Source organism: Vombatus ursinus, unplaced genomic scaffold (genome assembly GCF_900497805.2).
Source record: "Vombatus ursinus unplaced genomic scaffold, bare-nosed wombat genome assembly UNPS02014770.1, whole genome shotgun sequence".
NCBI classification, from domain to species: domain Eukaryota; kingdom Metazoa; phylum Chordata; class Mammalia; order Diprotodontia; family Vombatidae; genus Vombatus; species Vombatus ursinus.
In genome coordinates this window covers 31274868-31289208 of record NW_020954548.1, presented here as the reverse complement: position 1 = coordinate 31289208, position 14341 = coordinate 31274868, and the positions used below count along the sequence as shown (strand labels likewise).

Below are 14341 nucleotides of genomic sequence, written 5' to 3'. Positions count from 1 at the left end.
ACCTCTGGACAAGGGGGATACAAAGGAAAAAATGACTCAGTCCCTGGCCTGTGGGGGAGTGGGGGAACAACATGGAGAGTTATCAATGTAAAATATATAATTAGTAAGTATACCATAACTGGGGGGATGGGGTGGCATTTGATGCAGCCCTGAAGGGAGGCAGGGATTCGGAAAGGCAGAGGTAAGAAGGGGCATGGTTGTGGGCGTGGTGGGCAAGGCAGCTTATACAATGTCACAGAGGCAAGAGACGCCATGCTATGTATGGTGAAGAGAAAATTGGCCAGTTTGGCTGGGGTGTACAGTGCTTGAAGGGAAACAACATGAAAGTCTTGAAAGATGGGCTGGATCCAGACTGAAAATGCCTAACCAAAGAATGTGACTTTTCTCCTAGAGGCCCCAGGAAATCACTGAAGGTCCTCAAGCAGGGCAGTGACATGAATTAGACTTGGAGAGGAACAGAGATGGGGGGCACCCTCTCCCACCCCCGGAGACACCATTTAAATCTCCAATCACAGAGAAAAAGACACAGCTATTTGAGTGAGATGGTGTTTAAAGGACATAACCTTTAAAGGGGAAGGTCTTTACAGACTCTGTGAATAAAGACCACCTCCCAAGATATGGCATGGCTTCAAAGGAGCAGAGCACAGAATTCAAGGGCCCCTAGGGGAAGAGGCTGCGGAGTTAACAGTACTAGGACTTGAACGCAGGTCACGATTCCAAGTTTGGAATCACATCTTTCAAGGACATAACTATGCCTTTCTGATTTTTTGCTAGTCCCACAGATACAAAGGGGCAGCCTGACAGCTGGGTATAGTCAGAAGGGCTTGGCATCAGGGACCTGTGTCCCAAGAGAAAACCTGCTCTCCTTGTTACATCTTCAGTTCACAGTGGGGATTATTTGTACCCTGGCAGACCAGACACTTGTTTTCAAAGTTGCAACTAAATGAAAAAAAAATCATATACTTGCCAAGAGGCAATTAGCAGCCAGCATAATAAGTACTTACTCCGAATTCCTTTACTCCTCGATGGGGAGTTTTTGCATAATTCCACAATTTGATCATAGACACAGTGGTAGGCAGATCAAAGATCACATAAACTCGATTCACCTGTCAGAGGAAAGACTTGATTCAAGCAGACATGTTTGCCAACAGAAAGGAACTGACACAGAGTCATGAAGGCCAAGGGTGGGCGCAGGGTGGAGAGATACACTGCTGAGAAAGGGGGAAATAATGCTAAAGTAGAGATTAAACCTTTGTAGGCAGAGAAGCTTCTGACCATAGAATTTAATGATGGGAGGGACCTGTGGGATCACAGTCTAACACTCTCATTTTGTAGAAAGAAACTGAGGCCCAGAGAGGTCACCTACAACCAGTAGGATTTGGAAAAGGATTCCCATAAGAGGGGGCAGCTGAGTGAAGCCTTGAAGGACTTGGTGAGGTCCTGAAGGCAGGAAGGGGCAGAGCCAGAATTCAGATCATAGTCCTCAGACTCCAAACCCAGAATCCCAAGGAGAGTGAGTCCCACCGGGCTCTGGAATCCCACCAAGATACCAGGTTCTCCTCCTCCTGTTTACCTTTTCACCCTGGGCCTTTCGTCTCCTGAGAGCCGAGAGCCAGCCTTGTCACACATGGCTGCATTCCGTAACAACAGCCTTGGCAAACAGCAAAATGCTGACGAGGCTCTCCGAGGAGCAGTTTTCTCAGGTGCTCACATCTCCCTCCCTCCATTACAGGGGAGGCTTCATAATGCCCCATCCATCCTAACTTCCCCCAGCCCAGGAGCTGGGGCCCTGCGAGAGTGAATACGCCACCAGAGAGGAGAGGAAGTATTCCTCAATGGCTGCTATTTAGCTTTCCTTCCCTTTACCCATGGACCACACATTAAACACAGACAGGAGAAAGTGTCACAAAAAAGCAGAGCTGCATAATTGTGGGGGGAGATGGTAAATTTCCAGGGATGGGTGAGGGAAATCAACTTTAACCTTCCATTCCTGTCATGGGATCATAAGGACTGTAGGATTTGGAGTTGGAAGGGACAGTGTAGATTGTCTGGGCCCCTCTCATGTGACAGTAATAAACTGAGCCCCAAAGAGGGAAGAAGAGATAGGGGATGAGAAGCTGGGGCTCCAACTCCCAGGTCAGACTCATCTCCATCCTGGAAGCCAGTCCTCGATCTCCTCAAATCCTCAGGCAATGCTTTCTTTTCAGAACCTAGAGTCAGTCAGGGTATCTGAGGGCAGAGGAAAGAACTCCATATTTGTAGTCAGATGAAACAAATTCACATCCTGGCTGTGCCACGTAGGAGATGTGAGGCCTTGGGCAGACCGCATCTCTCTGGGCCTCTGGGGCCTGGGCTAGATGCTCTTTGAGATCTCTTTTAGCTCTAAATCCTACAAGCCTATAACAACCTCATGCTTTTGTTCTGATTTGGAAAAATAAAAGTTAAAGGCAGTTTGGCACTCTCAGATTTTAAACATCCATGAGGGCGTGAAGCACACAGGACAGCTCTTGTTTGAGGGCTATTCTCAGAAAACAGTGGCCACAGAAACAGTCAGTTCTGCTCCATCCTCTAATCCCTTAGGACAACCACAGCAAGACCACAGAATCCCTGACACTGGGTCCTCATCCCACAGAACCTCAGGAAATGGTCTGGCCTGGTGGTATGGAGAACACCAAGATCGTGGATTCTTTTTCCTCCAGACGCTATGATAGCTGTGAAGACTCATTCTTTAGATGGCAAGGGCTACACACAGCAAGGCTGAACCTGAGACCTCAGCTGTCAGTAACGGCAACCAGGACTTAGGAGTCCCTCACGTTTCTATAGTGTTTTTCAGTTTACAAAGACCTTTTACACATAATATATCATTACACCACAATATGATCCTCACAATGCCCCTGTGAGGTAGACGGATAATAATATCTTCCCTTTATCAACAGAAAAACTGAGGCTCACGGAGATAAAAGTACTTGCACAAGGTCACATAGCTATTTGGTGAACAGAGACAGAATTAAAATCCCGTTTTTCTTACTTCCAAATCCAGGGCTCTTTCCATTACCTTTGGCATATACCAAATTAAAATAAAAAACATATTTTTCCACCAAACATCAGAATGCTACAATAGACAGTATGTGCTATTGGTTAACCCTACCAAGCCAGGGAGAATTGGGGCCAGCCACATGTGTCTGCCATCACTGGTGTCATTCACTTGGTCAATGAGCTTGTCTGGAGTTCGGACATCTCCACATACCCCCTCTAGGGTATTCACACTGTCTGGGAAAGCAGCAATGTCTGAGGTGAAAATTTAAGCTGTAATAACCCAAACAAAGTACTCAGCACACCATTTTCCAATCCATATCTGCCAGCCTACATCAAGATGACAGGAGAACTCAGGGGAGTGTGAGGCCAAAGTACCAGGCAGGCAGGAGCTGCTGCGTGCTAGTCCTGGTAGCTGCTGAAGTGACAGCCATATTAGGGATGTGCAAGAGAAAATGAGAGCGCATGAAGGCAGAAAGGAACAAGAGCACAGGGGGTGGGCCGGGCCAGTCTTGAGAAGAATAAAGTAGAGGAGATTGGCCAAAAGGCTGACTGATAAATCTGGGCTTCCCAGAACTGTTAAAAACAAGGGAAGAAAAAAGACTATCAAATGAGAAAGAAAAATTTACAAGTGTGGGGTTTTTTTTGGGGGGAGTGGGGGGAAGACTTGGGAGAGGAATCTGGAAAAGAAGGAACTGACAGTAATCACCTAGGCAGAAAAGTGGCCTGACAGTTCTGATAACCTGAAACCGCTTCCCTAGTCACATCAAGAGCACGGTGGGAGGAATGCCTCCGGCTCTAATGGGCCTCTCTCCAGCAAGAGCATCACAATTTGGGCGGCGGAGGTGGCTGGATAAGAGGCCAAGAACTGGGTCATTTATGGTGGTCCCATATTTGGGCATGAAGTTCTAGCCAATCCCCCAGAGCCTGTGTGACCCATGGCAGCTCTGAACCAGGTGGTATAGGGTGGCTCTAATGAGGGGGCTGCCCATGGAGATATGAACTGACTCTGATACAAAAGTTCATTGGGATTTTCAAGAACCAGAGACAGGATGAAATCTCCTGTCTCAGAAGCATATTTAATGAGGTGGCAGTTTTTTAAAATAAAACTTGACACTGACATGCAATGTAACTGACTTGTTCCCTCCCAACCTCCTACATCCCCTTCAATGTGGGAGGATGGGTCATTCTGTACAATAAAGGATACTGTTTCCAGTCAAAGGAATTCTTTCTCCGTGTTCATTATATAGCTCCAGTCCATTCAGGCCAATGTAATATGGATCTCCCCAGCTGGTGAGAAGTTGAAACTGGAAGATGACTGCAATAGGCTATTAAGGGCTAGCAACTTAATTTTTTTGAGAATGAAGTAAAAACAGTAAGGGACGGATGAGTTTCATTGTTCATTTAAAACTACAGATTGGTAAGAAAAAAGGAATTTTCTCCTCTGGGGCTGAGACCTCTCAAATATTTCAAAGCTGTGGTTGTTCAAGAGATGCAGCAAGAACTTGTTGAAAGAACACTGGATCTTTAATCAGAAGACTCCAGGTCTAACACACCCAGTCATTCCCTCCCAAGGTGCTTCCCATTGCCACCTGTCCATGTCCACTCACTTCAGGTGACTTGTCCAGGTCCTACAAGAAGTTCCCCAGGACTTGGCGGGGATGGGGGAAGGCAGGGGGTGGGGTGCTGCATCTGCCATGCTGAGGATCTTCCTAGACTTCTCCTGACTTCTTAAAGATATCAGTAGAGCACATGGGCTGTGTCTCTCTCTTACTCTTACTGAAGGACCAGCCTGTCTTCCTTTCCTTTCACATACATTTCTCTGACTACATCTTTTACTCCGAACCTCCTTCAGAATTTGTTGTTCACAATGCATTGCAGCCCACTCACCCCTGCCATATGCTTCTCTAGTGCTCTCTGGGCGATATTAATTTTTAATTTTAATTTAACTTACTAGCTGCATTAATTTCTTCATTTGTAAAATGGAGACAATAAAACCTGTGCTATCTTACCTCAATTACGCAACAACCAAACACTTATGAAGCACCTACTATGTGCTGGGCACTCTGCTAGGTGCTAGAGATACAATAAACAAGGCAGGATGAAAACCACATGTCTGCAGACAGAAGCACCCACCCCGGTTTGATAACTGATCCCCTGTGTGACCCTCATGGCTTCAGTTTCCTTACTTATAAAATGAGGAGAACAACTGTTCCACCTTTCCTGTCAGTTATCAAATGAGATTAAATGGATGTCATTTTGACCTTTTCAGAAGCGACCCACTATAAATACTTGACAAAGTCCTATTAGCACAATCACTGTCAGGGTTAATCCTTCCATATAGCTAAGGATTGTGAAGCACAGACCATAGCTTCCCAAAGTGGGCGATACCACGCCCTGGGGGGTGCTAAAGGTGGTAGCCTCAGGTCCAATTGAGGGGTACTGAATGAGGAGGGGCTGAAAGCATAAAGAAAGAAGATAAGAAAATTTTGAAAAAAATGTTTATACAGGTCTCACCTGTTGAGTAACAGAGTTAAAGTTGTAGTGATTTCATTATTTTCCAAACAAACACACAAAATGCAAGTTATAACCAATCAGTGGTCAAGTTCCCTGACAGGTCTTAACAAGCAAGTGTTGGCAGCATGTTGTGTACTGTCGGAAAGTACAGTATACATCAGCAGGAATATGTGTGTGTAATGACTTGTTTACATGATACTATATGGTTACATGGTGAAATATTGTGTCATCAAAATTTCAATGCAGGAAAAAACCCACAAATTCACAATAAATTATTAAATTTAAGATGTGTCATTTAAATATATATATATATGTATATACATATATATATGTCTGTATGTTTGAAATGATGCAAATTAAAAGAAAAACTGTAAAAAGAGTTAAAGAAAGTAGATTTCCAGGGGGATGCTGAGTAATTTTTTTTAAAAGGGAGCGGCAGGCCAAATAAGTTCAGGAACCTCTGGCACAGACAAAGGGAAGGTGAGACTTTCTTCACTGCCATTTCCCATCCACTCCTCACTAAGTGCAGAAGAGGGACATGGAGGTGGGATGGATCATTTAACAGAATACTTTCCTCCTATGGTGAAGAAGCTCTTGGAGATGACCCCTTCGCTAATCCCACCTTTCCCTGCTTCAATGGGCCTTCCTGACCAACCCCTATCATGGTCCTTTTCAGTCTCTCTTATGAAGTCACTGTCAGAGATGACAATTAAGGCATTATGATGCCCAGTCCACGTGATTTTTCCCTAGAAGACTGTGTAATCAGATGAATTATAAGCTGTAAAAAAAAAATTTTTTTTCATCAATAGAAGGTTAATAATTCTTCCTGGTAAAATGAAAGTTCCCTGAAGGCAGGAACTGTTCTGGTTTTAGCTTTGTATCTCCAATGTCTAGTACAGTGCTTTGCACACTGCAGGTGCTTAATAAACGCTGAGTTATGTTAAGTAATAATTCTTTAATACCTCAAGGAACTAGTATAGATGCAGCAGTCTGTAACTCCTCTATACCTAAATGGTTTTTATAAACTGCTGTGGCCTAAAATATTTATTAGGTCAATTTCCTGGTAACGAACATCTATGAATCTGCCTAGACTGGTCCTCAAGCTGGACACAATCTATCTCTGGCCTGGCACTGGAAGATTTCTAGCTGGGTGGGTCTGTCAGAGCTTGTACTCTGGCGGCACAGCTTTCAAGAACCCAGACTAGCTCCATACCACCCTGAGGCATCTGGGGAAGATTTTAGTGAAGAAATTGTAATGATAAGGATATTAATAATAATAACAATAATAATGATAACAATAGTAGGAATTTTAAACCTTATAAAATGTTTTCCTCATAATAGCCCTATGATGTTGGTGGCAACAAGGTATTATTTTCCCCATTTTGCAGATGAAAAAAGTAAGGCACAGAAATGTTAAGTCCCATTCCTATGGTTGCACAGCTAGTAAGTAGTATAGCTGGAATTTGAATTCAGTCTCCTCTTCCAAGGTCAGGACTCTTTCCACTGCATAAAATGAATGTAACATTTCATTTTAGTTAAGTAGGGAAACTCCGTAAACTTGAGAGCTTCTGGTGTTGAATGCAATACCCTGAAACATATCTAAAGAATATGCATATATAGGTGCATGAAATACAAGTATAATATATTTATAAAACTTTCTCTCTTTTCTTTCTCTTTTTCTTCTTCTTCTTCTTCTTCTTCTTTTCTCTCTCTCTCTCTCTTCTTCTGAATTGGGACTTGCAATAGGGCAGGGGAAGAGTTATGATAAATAACAAAGTTCTGAAACCGTGTAAGGAGACAATGACTACCCCAACTTGACTCAACTTCCCTTGGTGTGACAGCTTAGTAGAGAAGGATACAGCCACATGGCATCAATGGGGCTTCATAGTCCATGCTGGCCTGCTCTGTATTCTTTAAGTTGGTCCTGCTAAAACATAAAATAGTGTGATAAGGACTTTTATCACGGTGTGTTAGAATAATCAGTTATCAGGACAAAGCTGAAGCTGCCCACAGTCACCGCCACCATTATTTTATAGCTCCATTTCCATCAACTCATCAGTAACTGTCCAGCACATGGTCCTTACCTTAATATGGAGAAACCTTTAGTCCTACCCCTGCTTGAGTCCTATTTCAGGTCAGTTATTGGCTTACGTGCTGTATTTTGGGTATACGAGCTTTACCCATCAATAATCCAATAAAGAAATAGTCCACATTTCCATTTAGGTTGATTTTATTATGAGTGCCCAACCACTAGGTGTTTAAATGACCAAACTGTTACTGTCTATAGGATAAAGTTTAATCTCTTAAGAACTTCTATGACCTTTCCAGTATTACTTTCCAGTATTTTCCCACATGAAACTGTACACTCCAGCCAAACTAGGCTACTCATTCACCAAAGACCTCCCAGAATTTCCCACCTCCAAGTCTTTGTTCATTCTCTTCCCTCTGTCTGGAAGGCACTTCCTTCATCTCTATCCTTTAAGAAATTTTCCTTGATAATTTCAAATACCAGTGTTAGATAGAGATCTATCTACTCTAAACTTCAACAGTCCTTAAAAGAACAGAGATAAGATTTAAAGCTGAAAGATGATCATCCAGTTCAACCCCCTCCACTTTGTAGGTAAGAAGACTGAGAAAAAGAGAGGGAAAAGGACTTGACTTAGGTCATACAGCAAGCAACAGAATCAGGATTAAGCCCAATCCAAAGGATCATAGGTTTTAGTGGTAGAAGAGTCTCTAGTGACCTAAAGGTCTTTCTCTCCATTTCTCTTGCAGCAGCTCCTGCCTTGAATCATGTTTACTTGTCTTAGCTCACCTACACTAGACTGTAGGCTAAGTTAGAGCAAGGAATCTATTCATCTTAATATCCTTGCATGATTCTAGGTACAGGGCCTTATGTGTAGCAGGCATTAGTAAATAGTTGTTAAATGAATGAATGAATGTGCATACAAAATGGCCTGCATTTAACATGCTAAAACACAAGGACCAAAAACATTTGAGAGGGTCCATGAAATGCCCACCTCTCTTCTCAGTGGATATTGATTTGTCAAATGTCCTCATGTGTTTGACTCTGAATGCTAAACAACAAATATGTGGGAAGATACACTCTTCTGGTGTCTGCTATGGAAATCTAGTAAATCTGGATGGTCTCCCCAGCAGGAAGGTGAGGTGGAGAAAAACTAAAACTTTCTCAAAACAGTACAGTGGGGTATCTATCCTAGGGTTTCTAGGAAAGAGAAAGGCCCAGCTAAGCTTTAGGAAACAGCCAAGTTCAAAGGTAAGATATTTGTAAAACCCTTAGCCTGGATCATAAAACAACATATAAAGAAACACGGTTCCCAGTTGAGCTATATAAGGGCAGTGAATACCCTCTCCTTGTTTACCTCTGTAATGGTCTTGTCGCTGTCTGGGGCTGCAAATAGTCAATGAAGAGAATTTCTTGAGCAAAATCAAAGTGACAGTGGCCGGGCCCTTTGCGGATGAGGAAGCCCGATGGTGGGGAGACACGCTGGCCATCCAGCAGCACATGTACCACTTTGACCTAAGGAGACAACCCATTGTTTCAAAAAATTCACGCTAGGTCCACATTTACACCACTGCTCACAGAAAGGAGCCCATATGCAGAATGCTTCCATAAAGTCCTTTATCTTACTTGGGCTTGCCCCTGTTTTTCTCATACTGTGAAGACTGCACTTTAAGTCTAAATTGTCCCTTTAGGGTCATCCTCATGGCTCAATAGCTGGCATTTACATAGAAGCAGTGTGGTTTGGGAGATCCAAAGCCAGCTCTGGAGTTAGGGAGCTCTGGGTTCAAGCTGTGCTGTGCCTTTGGCCCCTCCTGGCCCTTAAGGCACTTTAGGCAACACTCTAAGACTATAAGTTGCAAGAAGGTACTGACTTGTATTGGCAGACAGGGTTTCTTCATTTGGGAGTTCCCTGTGTCATTGAGATCACAGAACCAGTCCCTATGCCTGTCCTTTCAGTTTACGATGTTTTTTGCATAGACCATCTCATCTGACCTTCAAAACAACCTTGTGCAGGAGAGAGGATAAATATTATTATCTCTGACAAAGGAGAAAAACAAATCTCAGAGAGGTTAGTGATTTATCCAAGGCCACACAGCTGGAAACTGGCAGAGCTGGGATTGTGCCCCGATCTGTTGATTCCTCCCTGAGTGCATTTTTCACAGCTCTGTTTATAGCTGATATCCTGAATGATCTCTAGTTTTTGGAGAAGCTCAACGGCCTACTTCTAGGAGGTCATCCAAAGTGATGATGCTTGATAAGCAAACAAAAAACAAAAAACAAAACCCTAGCTAGTCCAGGATAAGTGACTGGCCAGTCAGACCTCACGTACCCTCTCCCTGAAGCATGCACAGAGTCAGCTCTCTAAATAATGGGGTACTGCATCTATAGATCAAAGTCTATTGGTAGATCACTAAACTCAAATGGAAGATTGCCAAAATACTTGTCATCACTCACAATGGCAACTGTCCTCTCCTCAGTGCCCTCCCAGTGTCCTTTACCTTTACTGTTCTCAGGGACTTCCCTTCCCTACCTTCCTCACAAACCCATCCTCCTTGCTCTGGGATCTCAAGACTTTGGCAAAATGAAAAGCAGACACTTCTCCCCAAATGACTAGGGATTCCAACTCTCAGGCCATGCTCCAGAAGCAATGTGCATGCCATCTCTAGAAACACTTGGATCTATGGTCTTTGTAAAGCAAAGACATTTCATTAGCCTTGTTTCCAATTCTGAGGCCATATGCCACTCTCCATCCTCGCTATATTTATCCAGCCTCCTTTGTGTCACTTGCCATGTGTTTCTGAAATGCAAGAGTCACAGGAAACTTGGACGAAACAGGGACTAGGGGGCGGCTAGGTGGTGCAGTGGGTAGAGCACTGGCCCTGGATTCAGGAGGACCCGAGTTCAAATCTGGCCTCAGACACATAACACTTACTAGCTGTATGACCCTGGGCAAGTCACTTAACCCCATTGCCTAATCCCCCCCCCAAAAAAGAAAGAAACAGGGACTAGAAGGAAAGATAATAGTGGCAGCTTAATGCATCCTACTGTAATAATTCTATCTCCATTTTCCTACAGCTGCCCAAAAGCACCTTTGGTGTTGGGACTACTTTCCAAACAGTCCTATTCTCTAATGACCACTGCAGCTCATATTTCTCAAGTGTTCTCCAGTGTACCAAGCACTTTATTCACAAACAAATGTATAAGGGAGGTGGCACAACTATTAAGATCCCCATTTTACAACCAAGGAAAACTTAGACAAGCTCAAAATCACAAAGTTTAAAATTGGCAGAACCAGGACTCAAATCCAGTTCTTCTGAAGCCTGCCAGTCTAGCACTCTTTGAACTGTTCCTCACTAATGATCAAGTTGTCTTAATAGATCACTCCTGAAGTATGGTTATTGCAAATATGGAGAATGTCCTATAAAGCAGTGTATAAGAGAAATGATATCTCCTTCCCTAACATGTTTCAAATACATAATTGTGTCTAGGAATGCAGACATATACAAGACAAATCCCACAGAATCACAGTATCTAAGAGTTGGAAGGAATCTGAGAAATGGTCTAGTTCAACCTACACCTGAACAGGAAAATTCTTAAGAATATATATGATCACTTACTAGCTGTGTGACCCTGGGCAAGTCATTTAACCCCAACTGCCTTAAAAAAAAAATACATATAGTCTACAAATGGCCATCCGTCCTTTGTTGAAGACTTAGAAAGGGAGGGAAACCATTATCTCCAAAGGCAGCCCATTTTATTTTTGGACAGCTCTGTTAGGAAGCTTTTACTAATAGCCACTTTCCCTGCCTCCAAGTCCAGAATGACCCCTTTGTGATGTCTGTGCATTGTTCTTAGTTCTCTCTTTTGAGCAGAACTAATCTAATCTCTCTCTCTTTGATGTGACATCTGTTCAAATACTTGAAGCCAGCTATCATGTTGTCTTCTGGTCTTCTCTTCCCTAGGCCAAACACCTTCAGTTGCTCTTTACTATCATAGTCCCCCTCCCTTGGACACTCTAGATTATCGACGTCCTTCCTGAAATGTGACGTCCAGAACTGAACACATTACTACACATACAGCTTGGTCAGGACACTGCAGAATGGGACTATCAGTATGCCTCTTAATACAGCCTGAGATAGCATTAGGTCTTTTTTTTTTTAGCTGCCATGCTACATGGTTGATGCCTATTGAGCTTAGAGTCTACAAAAACAATTCCAGACAAATTTTTGTTTAGCCATTTTGCCCAAATTTTGTACTTATGAAGTTGATTTTTTGCACCCAAGTGTAAAACTTTACATTTATCTCTGTCACATTTTATCTTACTAGATATGGCTCAGTGATCTAGCCTGCTGAGATCTCTGGATCAGAAATTCAGAGCTGGAAGCAACCTTCAAGTTCATTTAGTTCCACTCCCTCATTTTACATATGACGAAATTAAAGCTGAGAGAAGTTAGGTGACTTGTCTAAACTCCCAGTGAGTAATGGAGCTGGAGTATGAACTTTTGACTCCAAATTCTTGGATTTTTATATATTGTACTCCAGTTACCTCTTGGACCATCTTCACTGATGAAATAACATACCTTATGAAATAGTTAAGTATCACAAATATACAGGTGTCTCTCAGAATAGCTTATGTACCAGGAGAGCCTAGGTAATTAACATAATTAGGAAGCAAGCTGAAGACCAGTGTCATTTGGCCTACAGTACTTAATAAGAGAAGCAAGATGGCAGAGACACTGGTCCACAAACAAGGGCACAACTGAGGTGAGAATACGAGTCTCTAAACTGTCTGTGCTGGTGGGCAAGCCAGTCTGTTCCAGCATGGAGGCAGTGTGGTGTGGTGGAAAGAATCAGCCTCAGAAGAATGCCCTGATGCCAATCTTGCTTCTGTATGATCCTGGACAAGTCAATTCACCTCTAGGCAATTCTCTAAGACTTAGATACTTACCAGCTGTGTGACTCTGGGTAAGTCACTTAACTTGTGCCTCTCTCAGTTTCCTTGATCTAAAATGGAGATAATAATAGAACCTCCCTCACAGGGTTGTTGTGAGGATCAAACGAGACAATGTTTGTAAAGTGCTGAGTACACTGTCTGGCATGTAGTAGGTGTTTAATAAATGTTTAGTCCATCTATCCATCTAAGTCATAGAACAATCACCAATGTACACTAGGAGAGAGAGGATCCTAACTGGGGACCTCCCTCTAGCAATGAAATCACAGGCCAAATCAAAAAAATAAAAACAAATTGTAATATATTGGTAGTTTCTTTCTTTCTTTTTCTTAAGAGAAAGGGTAATAAAACATTAACAGTAGAAAGCAGGGGTTCTTAATAAAAAGTCTATGGATCCCTAAAATCCTTGAACAGATTTTAGGGAGTCTTGGAATCTGTATGGAAAAAAAAAATCATCTTTATTTTCATTAACTTCTGAAATTCAGCATTTCCTTCAGTTACTTTTCTGGGAAGGGTTCCCACAAGCTTCACTGCCAGAGGAGACCATGACACAAAAAGATGAAGAGACCCTAGTCTAAAAGGGATAGGAGCAAGTTTTGATGTGGTAATTTAATCTAGGTAGCAATCTTTTCTCTTCTCCTGGAAGTAGAAATCTATATGATGTTAAAGAAAGATTCTCCTTTTGACTTTTCATAGGATCATAAGCCTTAGAGGCTAGGAACTCACAGGCCATGTATACGTCAACCTCCTCATTTTCTAGCTGGGAAAGGATGGTCCAGAGAACTTAAATGATATGCTCAAGGTCACACAAGGAGTAAAGAGGACACCTGGGATCTGAATCCAGGTCTTCTGCCCAGAAGTATAGTGTCAGAAGTGCTGAAGTTCTCAATGAGCCAATACTGTCAAGGAAAGCCAAGAACAATGAAATATTTTTAAAAGCTAGGGGAAAAGAGAAGGATCAAAGAAAGGACAGGATTTCTTTTTGAGGTTAATGGGACAATGATAACGGATGATGGGAAGCCTGAAGATCTGCTCAATTATTATTACATTCCTATTTTCTTAGCCAAAGATGATACGCTTTGGACTGAAAATGATAGAAGAAAAATGGCTAACAGGGAATAGATGCCCAAAATGAGACAGGGGATAGTAAGATAGAACCTAGCTGCTCTTGATTAGTTCAGTCATTAGGCTTTTATGAACTACATTCCAGGGTACTAAAAGAAATGGGAGCTGTAACTGAAGAGCCACTATCACTGAATTCTGAAAGATCATGGAAAATGAAAGAAGTACTACAGAATTGGAGAAAGGCAAACGTACCAATTTTCTCCCAAAAGAAAAGAGGATCAAATTTGCAAACTTTGCCAGTGAACTTAAATTTTGATTTCTGAAAAATTCTATAATATATTATTAAAGGGATACTTAGTGAACATTGAGAAAAGGGAATCAGTGAAGGCATCAAGAAAGGTCATGCCAGATTAAACTCATTTCCTTTATGACAAGGGTTACTAGGCTAGTAGATCAGGGTAATGCTGTGAATACAGTTCACCTAGGTTTTAGCAAAGCATTTTCAAAGTCATTCATGCTGTTCTTAGAAAAATGATAGAGATATGTGGGCTAGGCCAGTGGTGTCAAACTCAAATAAAAACAGGGGCCACTAATGCATACATGAGGATCCCTGGGGGCCACATATTGACTTAGTTTTAAAATGTAATGTTATCTATGTTTTACTGTATTTTTATTTATTTGATTAAATATTTTCCAATTATATTTTAATCTAATTCTGGCCATACTCACATCTGGGAATGTTATGGGCC

At 42.3% G+C, this 14341-nt stretch overlaps 1 protein-coding gene across 6 annotated transcripts in view; it reads right to left on the bottom strand.

Annotated features, from left to right (window-relative positions):
• KIAA0556 (KIAA0556 ortholog) overlaps window positions 1-14341 on the bottom strand; it is a 195645-nt gene that overhangs the window by 10363 nt on the left and 170941 nt on the right. For 4 of the 6 annotated variants that reach the window (XM_027862850.1, XM_027862848.1, XM_027862852.1 and 1 more), the window contains 5 exons: window positions 8934-9091; window positions 7410-7477; window positions 4241-4351; window positions 3149-3288; window positions 1005-1106 (listed from right to left, as the gene is read on the bottom strand). In XM_027862850.1, coding sequence (XP_027718651.1) covers window positions 1005-1106; window positions 3149-3288; window positions 4241-4351; window positions 7410-7477; window positions 8934-9091 — 579 coding nt within the window. The remainder of the gene's footprint in view (window positions 1-1004; window positions 1107-3148; window positions 3289-4240; window positions 4352-7409; window positions 7478-8933; window positions 9092-14341) is intronic. The other 2 variants (XM_027862849.1, XM_027862853.1) reach the window with 1 other exon arrangement.